Genomic DNA, 14,295 nt, shown 5'->3' on the forward strand with positions numbered 1-14,295 from the left:
GAGCTCGAAACGATTCGGAGTCGGGGTTCGCGTTCCTCAACTGTACCATCACGGGGTCAGGAGAAGTGTATTTGGGCCGCGCCTGGGGACGCTACTCGAGAGTGGTGTTTCTCTACACCTACATGGGCGACATCATCATGCCTCAGGGATGGAATAACTGGGGCGATGCCAGGAGAAACGAGTACGCATCCTACTGATCCTAGCTCCTTTTCGACTGCTACAATCATTTGTTTCGATCGCTTAAAATGTAGCAACCAGTTAAGATCGCCGTGTTGCTCTGTGCTGTGCTCGATTGAACGGATGCACAGTGCGCATAAGTTTTAATTAATACGTTGGCACTACTTGGATCTTTGCTTGACTGTGATGTTTACGTCTTTCAATGCCGTCTTCTCTGCTCTGGTCCACGAAATCAGGAAAAGATTTGGTCACTTTATATTCCCTCAGGTCGCCTTCTTTGGATCTTAGCACATTGTGTTGTTTACGTCTATCAAATCCGATCACGAGGCCTCGATGAAGCTTTCCCCGTGAGGACATGCGCAAATTTGCATTCTCCCTATAAATCTGTCGCGTACCTTCGCACTCTTCTCGTCAGATTCCACGCCTGTCCAGAACAGAAAGTACTTGCGTGTCCTCAGCCCTGTAAGGTGAACAGGCCGATATTGGAGATTGGAGATTGGAGAATTGCAACTTGCAGCAAGGAGCGGTGAGCTGTTGTGACCATGTGACGATGCTAATTTATGCCAGCGACCCTCGCTTAAATCCGTCGGTGATTTGAAGCCACGTCCTCGAAAACCAGTTTGAGTGCTGCATGCCGTTCCGCAAAGGGACAGTCGTCAGTGGGATGCATTAACAATTTCTGCACAAAGTTGCAACGTGCACTCGACGTCGATGAGCTCTAACAAAATTAGGTAAACAAATTTGTGTTGTGATTGATGATGCAGGACGGTGTACTACGGGGAATACAAGTGCTATGGGCCGGGGGCAGGAGCGAACGGGAGGGAGCCATGGGCTCACGAGCTCACAGACGAGGAGGCGAAGCCGTTCCTGACGCTGGACTTCATCGACGGGAGCTCGTGGGTGCCCCTCGTCATGCCTGCCCTTTCCACCTAATCATCCTCACCTTCATTAACTGTATTACCTGTATTACCTGTATATTACCGGTCTTTCCTTCCCCCTTCCATGACAACACTCCAACACCCCCTCTCACTAATGTTTTGGAAACTAGAGAGCCTCGCTCGCCTCGTTCGACTCTCAAATTGGCTGGTTCCATGTTCACTCAATGGAAATCAGCTTCAGTCTTTTGTTAGTAGCCTCGTTGAAATCTCAAATTAGCTGGTTGGATTGCTCGCTCAATAGAACATCGCCCAAGAATTTCATGCTTTTTATTAGCATTGCCTCCTTAAAGGTATATTACTAAGGGTACTCTTTTATGTGTATTCTTTTAAAAATTTAATTAAGTTGTGTGTTTCAAAATGTCACTACTTTTTTAAAAATAGGTTGCTTTCTCTTTTACATCCAAAAGTGCTTGCTTTAATACTATACTAAGGAGGTAATGCTTGCGTGCACTTGTGCACTCTTGTTTATATTGCCAAAATTTTCAAGTTTGATTGCCATTGGGTGGTTGAGTTTTCTTTTTTTCGAAATCTGATGTCACACACACGCGCGCACGCGTGCACACACACACGCACGCACGCACGCGTAAACACACACACACATACACAAATATTATGATAGTTCTTCTTTTGTATTGTTGCATAGCAATCTTACCTATATAAATGCACATTGCTACAATTGCATCCTTCTACTCTCAAGAACCACAACACATCTTGCCTCAAGAGTGTCCCCTCTCATGTCTCTTTCAGCTATCCTTTTCCTTTAACTCAACAAAAGTAAGCTATGTCCAGAGCTCCAAACAAAAGTAAGCTATGACCACAACTCCAAACAAAATGCATGTTTGTCACATCGAAAATCTCATGATGAAAGTGTTCGTTTTATTCTCCATCTTGCAAAAAGTTTATCTCTAGTAAACTCTTGCACTACATGAACATTTATTTGTAACCACACATTGCATAGCAAGGACATTCTATAAAATATCTGAAGCACCATCTCTTTACTCCAATGCCTTTTTCTTACTCACACACTTTTTCAACCACACATTGCCTAGCAAGGACATTCTTTACTCCAATGCCTTTTTCTTGCCCACACACTTTTTCAACATCACATGAACATCTCTTGATAGTACATTTTTGATGGGCAACAAGCGTTCTTTCCCACACACACCTTTACCATAAAAGGACAAAGGAACATGGGGATGTATTTAAGTGTGCACCTCATGGATCTCTCCATACAACATCATATCGATGTGACCATTATATTATCAATGACATGTATTAGTAATGCCTAGTCAATCCATCCATATCGATGTGACCATTGTATTATCAATGACATGTACTAGCAACACCTAGTCAATCCATCCATATATTAGTTCTATCACACTTTCCTCTTTATAAAACCAAATAATGTTAGCAAAGTAATTGAAAACATGACCATCTAACACCTTAACTTCAATGAGACTTTGACACATGTAAACAATAATCTAACCATGTTACCACCCCATCTGCAAGTCACTTTACTACTCTTTTATCATGTCCCTATCTAAACTTGATAATTTACAAGTGGTTGATCATTGCATTTTCTTTTTCAATTCCTTTTTTTAAGTTTAAATCATAAATAAAACTCCATTTATTCAAGAGTGTCAATCTCACTTGGTGAAAGGCCCCTATGGGCCATTCATTAAAGTGTATTTGGTTATTATTAAAATGACTCCACATCTACCCACAATTATGAGCACATCTCAAATGAGAAAGAAGGCATTTCAAGATTAGACCAAGAAGCATAAATGTAGATAGTTTGGAATGGATAATGAATTCTAGCTCTCAAGGCACCCATTTACAAGATATTTGAAGAGTGATATTGTACACATCACATCAATGTATCTATAAATCACAAATCAATATCTATGTGAATTCCTATGCAATATTTTAAGGCTTGTGAAAGTGCTTGGATCATCATATTGAGATAAATCTATTTTAGCTTAGACCATCATTAAATCTATGAAGCTTAAACCATCATACTTTGTTAGTCTTCATGATGGAATTCTTTATTGTGCTTCATTTGCCTTGAGTGCATGCAACTTGGCATGCTTTCATAGGTCTTTTTCATTCTTTGTCTCTCCTAATCCATTAGGAAAAAAGGGAGCTCATTTTGGGGCCCTGTAAGAAATTCACTATTTTCTCTTTTCTCTCTCTACAAAAGCAAGAAAATATGGATACTTATGTGAGAAATGTCAGTGTGAAAAGGAATAAATATATTCTTTCACATGCTTTACATTCAATGTTCATATAAGAGCAATACTTTTCTGTGCAGAATTTGGTGATTCTGATACCGCAGACAAGTCCGGAACGGTCCAAAACCCCAAAAACGGCACTAGAAACGCTGGAATCGGACATCCGGAGGCTCGAAAACGACCAAAAAAGGCCGAAAAGTGGGATTTGCAGTAAAACGCGATCTGGCACCTTTTGAGATTAATGGTATGCTCTAGCCGAGATAGCATGACCTCGTATAGATCGGTGGGCATTTTTTCTTAGATGACCAACTTTTGTAATAGTTAATGTGCGTAATTAAATGGTCAAGAGAAGTAACTGCCAAGGTCCTAGGTGAGGGCGTAATGGCATTGACTAGGTAGTTCTAATAGGGCTAGGGCCTAGGTGCATCTAAATGTGCAAATTGCCAAGGGACAATTGGTTTTTAAAGGAACTCCAAGAGAGGGGTAAAAAAGGATGCATCTAAGTAGGGGCCTAAAATGAAGACATGTGGCCAGGAACTATCTAGGGAATTGTGGGTCTCAGGGATAAGGATAAAGGAATTAACGATGGATGTTACGAAAGATCATGCATCAGGTCCCTGAGAGTTGGCTGGGAGGAAAAACAAGAAAGCCATCGCCCGTGACAAATATTTTCGAAGGGAGAGAACTATCACATGAGCAGTGACGAGTATGATTTCAAAAGGTGCCAGATCGCGTTTTACTACAAATCCCACTTTTCGGCCTTTTTTGGCCGTTTCCGGGCCTCCGGATGTCCGATTCCAGCGTTTCCAGTGCCGTTTTTGAGGTTTTGGGCCGTTCTAGACGCGTCTGCGGTATCAGAATCACCAAATTCTGCACAAAAAATAAATTTTTAAAAGATTCAAATTAGATCACCTCATTAATGTGACATGCTTCTACGAACATATAGTACTATTTCTTTTTCTTATTTTCATCTTCTTTTGTTGAATTTTCAACGTTACGTTGGCCCACTCCTGATTGGTTGAGAGCCTATTTTCTCTCTCTTCTAAAAGGCCCCAAAATGAGCTCCCTTTTTTCCTAATGTTCTCCCCTTCCCCCTCCTCCTCATCTTCCTTTTGCTCATCGTATCTTAGTGTTGTCTCTCGTCCCTGATGTAGTCACCTTGCCCCTCATGTATGGACCCTATGTTGCCTAATGCAATGTAGAGGCTAAGAGCCTTGTGGGTGTAGTTGTGGCACTAGGGGCAAGAATATATTATCCCACATACATAGGGTTCATATGGAAGATGTTATGTAAGGGATAAATGCACCCTCCTTCCTCTAACCTATGGGCAAGGCCTTTTTTAAAGGGTGTGAGGGTAGGGTGATGGGTCCATGGCTAGACAAGGATTTCCCCACATGATGCAAATTGACACATGGGGCATAGAACCAAGTAGCTATACTCATGGGATGGTCATTGTGACCAAGAATAATGGACAAATGGATCACATGTAGCATATAGCATGAATGTTAGGAGCTTCTACAAGATCTGAAGGAGATTTGACCATGCATATAGCATGAATGTTGAGATTTGACCATGCATATTAATGGACTTGTGGTGTGGTAGATGCTCTCCTTTGTTGCAAACTATGGTCCACTGATCTTACCAAAATGTCCTCTTACTATTTGACTGGAACCTCTAGATCTCTAAGCTAGTGTGCACCTCTGAGCTCATGTAGACTCTCTTTTTCCTTTTCTTTTTCTTTGTTTTTTCATGTAGACTTTTTGTCCAAAGATCCCTTCTACCTTGTTGACCGGGTAGTGTGCACCTCTCGCACCTCTGAGCTCATGTAGACTCTCTTTTTCTTTTTCTTTTTCTTTGTTTTTTCATGGAGACTCTTTGTCCAAAGATCCCTTCTACCTTGTTGCCCATGTAGTCAACGTAGGTGGGCAGCCTCTCTTGAGCTAAGTTTGGGGCCCTTGTAGGTCTCCTTCACCTCCTGGATGTAGGCCCAAGGAAGCCCTCCTTTTGCTCCTGGATTGGCTACCCTAAGTAATGTTAAATGAGGCCCCAAATGGCTCCTTATATAGGCTTGAGTCCCTTACCAAAAATACTGACCAAACTGGCTGATTCATCCTTTCCCTACCAGTCGACTAGAGGGGGAGGGCTGAAAATGCCCTTCTGGGCCTTAGTTTGGGGACTTTGCTGGCTTGCCTGGCCATGTGGCTTCTAGCCATTGGCCCAAGCTAGTATAGCCACCTTTCTTGCCTCCCAACCAACCTATGAGGCCTCATATATTCTTGCATACTTGTGTGCCTTCTTCCTTCCTCTGTTCTTTAGCATTCTAGCATCCAAAAATGCATGTGTGATCTGTTGTACTATTCGGAACCTCTTTTGATGTTAGTGCCTTGTCCACCTAGTCCTTGCTTACTGGGAACCATACCCAAATCTTCCCTTTCCATCTATGGACAACCTCTACCACATCTACCCTCCATGGTGGCTCTCCTCTACCAAATCTCCTCTCTCTCTCTACTACCACTTCGCAGCCCATGTATTGCCCATGTGGCAACCGTATCCATGGTGGCTCTCCTTTTCCATGGATTTCCTCTCTCACTCTGTCTACATCCCACATGGCAGCCCATGTGCTACTTGTGTGGAAGCCCCATGTCCCATCCTATCAATCTATGGTCACCCACCGGATGCACTCCTCGGATGGGGCCACACATGGGAGGTTACCAACCCTAATCCAACATCACTTTCTATGGAACCATATATTCCAATTAACAAATATACACTATTTTGACTATGCTTGAATGAGCATAGATATATATGACTTGCATCGAGAGCCCACGAAAGGGCAATGGATCAACCAGCTAGAAGATGAACATGAGTTGTAAATTTCGAAAGATTTGAGTGAAAAAAATGAAAATTTCTAATTAAACCAAATATGATTCTTTTGAACACCTAGAGATGTCAAGTATGCGGATTTGTGTTATTCTGGAAGTTGGGTTCACACTTCTTATCTATAGCATATTTATTCTATTAAACTCTGATCGAATGATATAGATGTCAAGCATGCAGATTCATATTATTCTAGAAGTTGAGTTTCACTCTTCTTGTCCATAGCATATTCTATTAAACTTTGACAAGATGACCTAGATGTAATTTCTTAGCTATTTTTAAGTCATTCTATAGAAATAAATAATGAGTATAATTAATGCATGAGTAACCTGATATGAGGTCCTCACCATTGCTTATGACATAATATGATCTTATAATACATTACAATAACATTTTCCAAAACATATGGAACAGCATGAAAAGCAGCATTCTGTTTGTTATGGTTTAATGTGATTGACTAAATAAGGTATAGTCTATAGCACTTTGAAACATTAGTTTGAAGGTGGCATAATGGCAACATGGGAGTTGTAGACCTATCAACTCTCCAAGAGAGAGAATGCCTTACAATTCCTACATGTAGAGAGAGAAGCTCTCCAACTTGTATAAATACCCCATAATGGAATGAAGGCCACAGTCTTTGGGGCATTGTGTTGAGTTCTACTTTGGTATTCTAAGCAATTGTCTCAAGTGTCCATTCTTCCTTGCACTCCACGTCTAAAAGCATGTCCTAACCTTGCAACTCCTCCTCCCCTCTCCCCCAACCTTGTAACCCATCCTCTCCCTCTTCTCCTCATTTCTCCTCCCTCCTCCTCCCTCCTCCTCCCTTCTCCACCTCCTCCTCCCTCCTCTCTCTTCTTTCCCCCATGCTCTTACACTTCTTTCTCTTCCACTTGTATGCTCCCCCTAAACCCTTAGTTCCTCAACCCTTAACCTCCATGATCTACAAGGGAGACGCGTTCTCCACCATGTACTCTACCCTGAACCTTGGATCCTCCTTCTAACCCTAGAACTTCTAAACCTTGGAACCTCCTTATAAACTCTGAAACCTCCTTCTAAACCTGAAACCTCCTTCTAAACCTTGGAACCTTCTTTTAACCCTTAAACTCCTCCTAAACCATGCAACCCCCAATGAAGGCAAAAGCCTTCATTATCTTAACCATGATGATGCATGTTTCTTTTATACATGCACGCACTATGTTTGCTTACCACACTTAAGCCTATGTCTCTCACCAGAATACGACTCGAGGTCCTAAGCCACACATATACTACAAACGATAACCCCGATATATCTATAGGTGACAAAAACCCTCAGAATCCTGCATACTGAGAATACCCTGCTCTTCTTGTGAAAGCTGTGAAAAAGAGCCAACATTTGGTGCCGCTGTCAAGGAGACTAGCATCTCAAGATAAGATAAACATGTGCAAGCATGTGTGTATCACTACTACACACGGATCCTATTATTGCGATGCTTAAGTACCGATGTTTGGCGTGCGCGGGGCGCTAATCATTGGTGTTGGAAGTGGGGTTCGTTAAGGGTCGCTATATAGCAACTTTAGTCAAACGTCGCTATATAGTGACATTTGCCTAAAGTCGCTATATAGCGACTTTTATCAAATTGGTAATGGTCGTTATATAGTGATATTGAGACATTTACAAAGAGTTTTTTTTTCCATACCGACCTTAAAAGATAGTTTTTCCAAATGATAAAAATTTTTTATTTTCATACATGTTTGATCTTTTGAGAGAATAAAAGTACGAGAGCATGTACCTTAAGCCTTTGAAGCTCATACATTCATGTCTAAAATTGAGATGAAAAAAATCAATGAAGAGCATTTACATCAATGGTTTCACATCCTGAGCCAAGTCTAACGTGCCAAACAAGTCTATCTCTAACTCTATACCGAGTTGATCTTCTATATCATCATTGTACTCTAGCATCATACATTCACCTAAAAGTACTTGATCATCTTCTTTAATAAAGTGTGGTGATTCTTGATGATTGTCGTCTTCTTCCTCAATATCATGATCTCCATCTTCCTCCCGTACAATGTCATTATGCGCATCTTCCTCTTGGCTCATGTTGTGATCTTCATCTTCTTCGCTAGATTCATTTGAATTAATTGGATCCGGCATTGGTAGTGGCATCTCCATATCCACATCTCTATCTTCAAAAATTTGCTTACTTTGTGGTGCAACTTGGATCACGTACCACCATCTTAGATCAGAACGATCCGGATGAAAAACCACCTATATTGAAGATGGGTGCCAAATGCCATCAATTATGTATATGAAATTATGCTTAAGTACATGTATCAATGGATCTTTAAAAACAAAAGCTTCGATTAATTAAATCATTAGTATGCACCTGCTCAGTGCACCTGCTCACAATGCTCGAGAAGAATAAAAGTATCACTTTCATCGATCCAAAGTTTGGTGGAGTCTATTGTAAAGAAACACTACTGTCTTTTCTCACTGTCACATGGGGACCGTTGTAAATAGTTCTAAACCATTTTACATCAAGAATAAAAATACTAAATCGTCTAAAATCAACTTTATAGATTTCGTATATGGTTCCACAATAATCTAATTGTGAGGAGAGAAGATTGGTATCCGAAGCACTTGCTCGGCTATCTTGTGTGAAGTTAGCCATGACTCCACAATCATATGTGACTCTCTTTGAATCGATACGTTCCACGTAAAAATATCGTCCATATGACCATAATGCACTGTACTTTTTGTATTGTAAAAGAGCATCATTAAAACAATGAAGATGCATCTATTTTATAGTGTATATTACCACAAATAATTACTTAATTACATCAAGAGGTAAGGAACTTACATGCATCATACATCTAGATGATAACTCTTGCTTGCACTCGTTTATTGTCTCTCCATCACGTTCGGATTTATGTAGAGCTAGTTGTAGCCAATCGAGTCACATGTGAGTGGGGAGAAGAGCCAGATCCCATGGATATGGTTGCGATCGCCTGCACATTACTCTGAATCTCGTCCTTGCATTTATTCTTTCTGCTTTGGTGGCTTCATATCTCTCAATCCACTTTTGCATCTCCTTGCTATTGAGGATACAAAACTTATTGACTTTCTCCATTTGCTCTTCACTCATCTTTCTTTCAATCCCTTTTCCTTGGGGAACCTCGCCAACGATGTGATGATCATCCTTGTTATGCCAAGCTTACGGCATATCGAGATCCATGTATGCAAGAAACTCTGTGATGTATACTAATGACTCTTGCACAAGCCATCCCTCTACCATGCTTGCTTCTAGTTTAGCTCTTTGTCTTACAAATCCCTTCAAAGTTTTCATAAACCACTCGAGAAAAAACATCCACCGACTATGAACGGTACCTGCAATGGCCACCTCATCAACTATGTGCACAAGCAAGTGCACTTGAGTTGTCATAATGCTTGAGGGAAAGTGCTTCTCAAGCAAGCATACGGCTTCAATGGATTCCACCCTAGCCTTCTCGATGCTCGATATGGAGATCTCTTTTTGAGATATCCACCTATTTCACATGCCCATGTAAGATATATTCATAATCAGTCTACAGATTATTCAACTTAAATTGAAGAAAATGCAATCAATGTGATTTGATAGTAAGCATACCTCACAATACCACTGATCTTGATTATGGCATTTCTAACATCTTCTTGTAAGTATCCTTTTATTATATTTGGGAGGATGAACTATCAAAGCAACAAAGAAGTCATGTCAACAATATAACATAATCATAATTACACTAACACATCACGATTATCGGTACACTAATCCTACAACTTAGAATACTTGTAAGACCTTGCGCCAATCATGGGACTTGAGCCCACTAAGCTTATTTTCCTTTGAAAATGCTCCTTTCAAGCAATGCATGTACCCTGTGTGTGTTTGAAAAGAGGCAATGTCCGCCTTGACCGCTACCTTCTCTCTCGTAGAGAGGATCCGTGTTGCTTTTGGAAGGATAACTTTTCCCGAAGCATGCACTTGGGGCCACAAATGAGACATCCTATTCATAGCACGCAAAGTCTTCTCCCACTCCTCTCAAGTCTTTGGAACCAACCAAGTGTGCCCAAATAGTAGCCCCCACATTCTTGAAGATATGCATGGGATCCAAGAGATGATTGATTTGTAACTGATCCTAATAAGGAAGCTCGTGAAAGATCGATACCCTCTTCAGACTAAGAGGAGGTTCCTCTCCATTCGCCCTCCAAGCCTGAATCCAATCATGCCTTCAAATATGGTGGTAGTGAATCAAGCTAACCTCCACGTGTGAGATGGTCCAGCGGAAGGTATCAAGCATAACCTTCATAAACATTTTTTCTCATATGTTTAGAGTATCGTGCAAGTGATTTCAAACTCGGTCCACAAACAGGATAAGCATGGTACCCACTTATAACAAGTCCTACACGTGTGCATGAATGTATTAGTATAAGACATGCATGCAAAAGAGAGTCATAAAAGCATAATTCTATATTATACATGTAAAGACACAACCACGTACCTGCGCACTCTCCATATCCTGGGTAGTCATGCATGGTCCACATCAAGATACCCCTGACCAAAATATCATTGGTATGTCTAGGAGCTTCGGAAATATTAAAGACCCGCACTCCTCTCCATAAGATATGTAACTCATCTATCAAAGGTGCCATGTACACATCCATATTTTTGACCTTGTACTTCCTTGGCACAAGTAGTGCAAGCATGAAGTGTCCCTTCTTTATTGTTAGCCATGGTGGGATATTGTAATTCCCCAAGACTATGGGCCATGTCGACCAAGATGTCGAGCATAAACCGAAAGAATTCACACCGTCCATGGTGAGCCCAAGATGTAAATTATGTGGCTCCCTCGCAAAGTCCGGCCACTGATGATTCTCAAACATACATGATGATTCTTAAAACAAACAATATCCAAATAATGAATCAAATTAATGCAGGAGCAAGCATGAAGTGTCCCTTCTTTATTGTTAGCCATGGTGGGATATTGTAATTCCCCAAGACTATGGGCCATGTCGACCAAGATGTCGAGCATAAACCGAAAGAATTCACACCGTCCATGGTGAGCCCAAGATGTAAATTATGTGGCTCCCTCGCAAAGTCCGGCCACTGATGATTCTCAAACATACATGATGATTCTTAAAACAAACAATATCCAAATAATGAATCAAATTAATGCAGGAGCAAGCATGAAGTGTCCCTTCTTTATTGTTAGCCATGGTGGGATATTGTAATTCACTAAGACTATGGGCCATGTCGACCAAGATGTCGAGCATAACCCGAAAGGATTCACACCGTCCATGGCAAGCCCAAGATGTAAATTATGTGGCTCCCTCGCAAAGTCCGGCCACTAATGATGATTCTCAAACATACATGATGATTCTTAAAACAAACAATATCCAAATAATGAATCAAATTAATGCAGGAGCTAACCTCATTAAGACTGAGACCCTTGTATCTGACCACCCATACTTTCTTGCAGATTCAAGATTGAGAGACAAGCCCGTAGTTTAGACATCCTAGCACCCTCGTATAACTGTGTTGATTGCAACTCTCGCATTTTGACCTAAGACTTTGACATCACGTATACATGTGATGTAGTGCCCCTAAAAATAGAATCCATCATGTCCACCATACCCTCGTCATCATCCGAGAGACTATAGTCTTGCTCAAAGTGTGAAGGTATATGCACACCCTCGTCACTCTTCTTATCTTGTTTCAAGATTTCGTGTAAATATAAGATCTTGTCTCAAGGTTTCGTATCATAATAGTATTCAATATTAACCACGAACTCAAATAGCATTGACTTACCGATAATTTTATCACCACATGCAACACCAACGGTGGGTATTGGTTCAGGCTCCTCCCCATACATCCGTAAGTGGCGCATGATAATACGACGTTGATGTCGTACTTCTCGCTTGCAATGAGTGCAATGGCAATACAACCTCTCCGTAAGCCACTCTGTGCTCCTGGGCATTGGTACATCATCTGACGAGCTTCCACTCGTTCCTTCCATTTGCACACTTCTAAAATCACAACATGAGTTGCAAGGAAATCTATTAAGATCCAAAAAATAGCCACCCATGAGCTTCTTTTCTCTTTTCTAACAGTAACTGCCCTGAACCATCACTATATAGCGACTTTTTGCTCTGTTCTGTCGCTATATAACAACGCTTTGTCTTGTTCCGTCGCTATATAGCGACGCTTTCAAGATATAAGCGTCGCTATATAGCAAATGACCAGCGTCGCTATACAGCGACGCTGGGGCTTAAACTCGAAACCCCGTGGGACACTTTCTATAGCATCTCTATTGTGGGAAAAGCAAAAATCTCTCCTCTCGCCTTATATTCGACGACCTCACTTTCCTCCTCTCTATTCTCCACTCCTCACCACTACTCAGCCCCTCTCCTAACACTTGTGCTCCCTCTCCACCCTTCTCCCTTGTTGCTTGTGTGAAAAGAAGTTTTTCAAGAAAATGAGTCTCTTTAAGCAATGTAGGTTCGTTTTTTGTGAGAATTCATTTTGTGAGTGTTGAAGCATGTTTCTCCTTGTACTGCTAAGGCTATGTGCTAGTTTTCATGCTTGATTTTCAAGGGTTAAAGACAAAAAATGAGATTTTGTGAAAGAAAGAAGACTCACCTCTTCTCTTTTTGGTATTTCTCTTCCTCCTCTTTCTCCTTATTTGTAGGCTTATGCTTTCTCCTTGTTTGTAGGCTTATGCTTGTCTCCTCAATCCAATCCCTTTGAGAAGTTACTTCTCTAAACTCCTCCTTCCTTTAATTAGTTATTTGAAAAATGGTATGTTTCCTCTCTTTTACAGGGCCAGTCCACAAAACACCGAGCAGGACTATTCCAAGTAAGAAAGTCCTTCTTCTTTTTTCCTTTTGTTATTTTTGTTACTTGCATTGGCTTGTAGCTACCACCTTAAGCGCTAGCTGCAGTGATGGGCGTAGGAACCCTCTCTTCCCCTATTTCCTCTTCTTTCCCTCTCTTCCTCTCTTCCTTCTCTTCTTTTTCCCTCTTCTTTATCCCCTCTTTCAATCTCTTTTTTCCCTTTTCCTCCTTTCCTTTTCTTTTTTCCATCTTTCAATCTCTTTTCCCCTCTTCCTTCTCTTATGTTTATGCTATTTTTCCCTCTTCTTTTTTTCCTCTTTCATCCCCTCTTCCTTCTCTTATGTTTATGCTCTTTTTCCCTCTTCTTTTTCTCCTCTTTCAATCTCTTTTCCCCTCTCTCAATCTCTTTTCATAAGCATATGTATTTGCCTATGCTTATGCATGAGCATATGCTCATATGCTCATGCATATGAAGTCAATATAAGCGAGAAGTATGTACAAACGGCCAGAGTAAGAAGGTGAGTGATCCCGATCAAAGCGTATATCATGGTAGGTAGAGTAAGCACTGAGTGGGGTGAAAGGTGCTGTGTGAAGGGAAGTGGAGATGATAAAGAAAAGGTATTTATGATCAACCCCTGGGGGGAGAGGTGCTACAATTAAATCAGTAATGCGAGATGTAAAGACAGGGGATCCCATGATGTAATAATCAACACTGGAGCCCCCCCCATGTGAAAAGCATGTGAAACCACCTGAAGCAAGCCATTTGTCAAGATCATTATAGATAATAAGATCTATATCCTGTCGAGGTCTAATAGGACTTGCCCATAAGATGAGAATGGACCTCGCCTGTCAACCGAAACCCGTAGCTTACATGCCTCCTCAAGGTCAATGTCTGACAATAGAGTGGAATCATCTCTGAAGTCAAGAAGTGGTACCTAACGGGCCCTTGTCCTCGCATTGAAGTCCCCCACTAGAAGGACTTCTCCACGACTAGAGAAGTCAACGATGGACTGATAAAGGGAGGCAAATGGGGATGTCTCATCATCGCCTCGAATATCTCTGGCAAAGTAGGAGGTCTCATGGGAGGTCTCACGGGAAAATTAGCAAACTGCGACAAATAGATCTCAGCTGTCCATGTGTCGAATCCGAATCCAAAGAAATCTGGAATGTGTCTCTCTGTTCTACTGAAATGATCCCCTGAAGTGTCGATCTGAAAAGGACTAG

The 14,295-nt window shown here is 41.3% G+C and overlaps 1 protein-coding gene across 1 annotated transcript in view; it reads left to right on the forward strand.

Moving 5' to 3' along the window:
- LOC147890833 (putative pectinesterase 53) overlaps positions 1 to 1,426 on the forward strand; it is a 3,019-nt gene extending 1,593 nt beyond the window's left edge. The window contains exons 4-5 of the mRNA XM_087389336.1: positions 1 to 181; positions 942 to 1,426. The exon at positions 1 to 181 is cut by the window's left edge and continues 55 nt beyond it. Of these exons, the coding sequence (XP_087245462.1) occupies positions 1 to 181; positions 942 to 1,110 (350 nt within the window). The 3' untranslated portion in view covers positions 1,111 to 1,426. The remainder of the gene's footprint in view (positions 182 to 941) is intronic.
- The last annotated feature ends 12,869 nt before the right edge of the window (positions 1,427 to 14,295 follow it).

Source organism: Dipteris shenzhenensis, chromosome 18 (assembly GCF_047967505.1).
Source record: "Dipteris shenzhenensis isolate YYH24624 ecotype China chromosome 18, Dip_SZ_1.0, whole genome shotgun sequence".
Taxonomy (NCBI): domain Eukaryota; kingdom Viridiplantae; phylum Streptophyta; class Polypodiopsida; order Gleicheniales; family Dipteridaceae; genus Dipteris; species Dipteris shenzhenensis.